This window comes from Penaeus monodon, chromosome 37 (genome assembly GCF_015228065.2).
Source record: "Penaeus monodon isolate SGIC_2016 chromosome 37, NSTDA_Pmon_1, whole genome shotgun sequence".
In the NCBI taxonomy this organism is placed as follows: domain Eukaryota; kingdom Metazoa; phylum Arthropoda; class Malacostraca; order Decapoda; family Penaeidae; genus Penaeus; species Penaeus monodon.
The window spans coordinates 8,294,995-8,297,494 of NC_051422.1; the positions used below are offsets into that span (position 1 = coordinate 8,294,995).

At 33.0% G+C, this 2,500-nt stretch overlaps 1 protein-coding gene across 1 annotated transcript in view; it reads right to left on the reverse strand.

The window, feature by feature from the left end:
• The window catches only part of LOC119596077 (mucin-2-like), a 10,280-nt gene that overhangs the window by 675 nt on the left and 7,105 nt on the right, over nucleotides 1–2,500 (reverse strand). Inside the window, exons 2-3 of the mRNA XM_037945203.1 lie at nucleotides 1,993–2,500; nucleotides 1,387–1,517 (exon numbers count right to left, since the gene is read on the reverse strand). The exon at nucleotides 1,993–2,500 is cut by the window's right edge and continues 778 nt beyond it. Of these exons, the coding sequence (XP_037801131.1) occupies nucleotides 1,387–1,517; nucleotides 1,993–2,500 (639 nt within the window). The remainder of the gene's footprint in view (nucleotides 1–1,386; nucleotides 1,518–1,992) is intronic.

Consider the following 2,500-nt stretch of genomic DNA (forward strand, 5'->3'; position numbering starts at 1 on the left):
TATTATTAATAGTAGTAGTATTTTCACCATCACTATGATCATTATCGTCATCTTGATTATCTTCATCATTATTGAATTTTTGAATTATTACTATCATTATCATAATCATCATTATCATCATCATTATGATTAGTGATGATATTTTTTATAATTATGATTATCTTTATTATCATTCATCATCATCATCACCATTATTATTATTATTATTATTATTAATAAGGTAATAAAAATCATTACTGCATTGTACTTATCAATGTTATTATCATTATCATTCTTATTCTTATTATCATCATCATTATTATCATTTTTACTATAACTACTGCTATTTTTATTATCATTATTGTGATTATTATTATTACCATTATCACTGTTATTATTATTGTTATTATTGTTGTTGTTATCATTATCTTAACATTTATTACTATTATTGTCATCATCATCATTATTATTAAGATAATAATATAAATCATTACTGTTATTCTTATTATCAATATTATGAAAATTGTCATTCTTCTTCTTCTTCTTCTTCTTATTATTATTATTATTATTATAATTATTATTATTACTGTAACTATTGCTATTCTTATCATTATTGTGATTGTTATCTTTACCATTATCACTATCATTATTATTGTCATTGTTATCATTATCCTAATACTTATTATTGTTGTCATCATTAATATCTTGATCATTATTATTATTATTATAATTATAATTATTATTATAGTTGTTATAATTACAATTATCATTAATGTTAATATTATCATCAAAGTTATTATTTTTGTTATTATTATGATTATCATATTAATAATAATAGTAATAATAATATTATTATCATTATTATTAGCATCACTATTATTATTATTATTATTATTATTATTATTATTATCATCATCATCATCATCATCACTACTATAATTGTTATTATTATCATTATTACTGCTATTATTATCATAATTACTGTGTGTGTATTACTATAATTATTATTATCATTGTTATTACAACTGTCATAATTACCATTATCATTATGATCAAAATTAATATTATCATTAAGATCAAAATTAATATTATCATCATGATCACTGTTATTATTATCACTTCTTTTTATTATTGTTATTATTATAATGATGATCATTATATTATTATTATTATCATTGTTATAATAATAACACTAATAATAATTGTTATTATTATAATTGTTACTATTATTTATTGTTATTTTCACTATTTTATTACTAATATTAATCTAATATTCTTCCCTCCCCCACCCCTCCCACCCACCCTCTCTCTATGTGTCTCTCTCTTTCTCTCCTTCTCTATCTCACTCACGCAGTCACTCTCTCTCTCTCTCTCTCCATCAAAGGCTCATTACCGCCATGGTCTCACCTCAGCTCTTTCCTTGGTCTGCCACAGCCTCCACTCCAGGGTCGGATGAGAATGATCACCAATGCAATAAGGATAACCACGAACAGCAGTGACACCAGTACTGAGACGATAATCACTGTCGTTAAGTTTCCCTGTTGACGTAATTGGAGATTAGATGTGTGGTTCTAAGTGTAGGCCTTGCTGCTGTGTATAAAATGGATTTAGTTTTTTTTTTTTTTTGAATTTCGAGAAATGTGTGTGTGTGTGTGTGTGTGTGTGTGTGTGTGTGTGTGTGTGGGTGTGTGCGTGTGCGTGTGCGTGTGCGTGTGCGTGTGCGTGTGCGTGTGCGTGTGCGTGTGCGTGTGCGTGTGCGCTTGTGCGCGTGTGCGCGTGTGTGTGCGTGTGCGTGTGTGTGTGTGTGTGTGTGTGTGTGTGTGTGTGTGTGTGTGTGTTTGAGTATACTGGGATGACTGAGGTGAGAAGTGTCATGTATGATATACAGAATAAATGTATACATGGAACATTAATCATGATAAATCGATATATACATCACAGGGCAAAGACAAGAGCCAAGGAAAAGAAATAGAAAGAAAAAGAGAGAGAAAAAAGCGAGAAGCCATTACTTACCAAGATCTCCTCGATCTCGGCCGTAACGTCATCGGTAGCATCCTGAACCGTTTCGGACGTGTTGAGAACCAGCTGTATCGTCTCCGGAGAAAGTTCAAGGACGAGACTCGTGTTCTGCTCGCCCTCCGCCACCAGCGCCTCCAGAAACCCTGCCTCAACGTCCAATCTCTCGGCTTGGTAGTCGTCTAGATAGCCTTCCTGGATCTCCAACGTCAGATTCCTGATGTTGTCCACAGTGCTGTCAACCTTTTCGTACCAGGGTCTCAGATCAGGCACTTCAGTAGTCGTCACCTCAGTCGTCGTCGACTCGCTCGTGGACTGCCCAGAGGTCGTACTCTGCTTGGTCATAGCCGTAGGTGGTTCTGAGGATGTCGGTGGTTCTGAAGACGTCGATGATACTTCGGGGGTTGAAATGGTCGTGGATTTCTCCGAGATCGAGTCTGACGATTCAGGGGTCTCAGTACTATCTTTGTTTTTGTAAAAGTCTAGGAAGAAGAGAGGAGGGCGA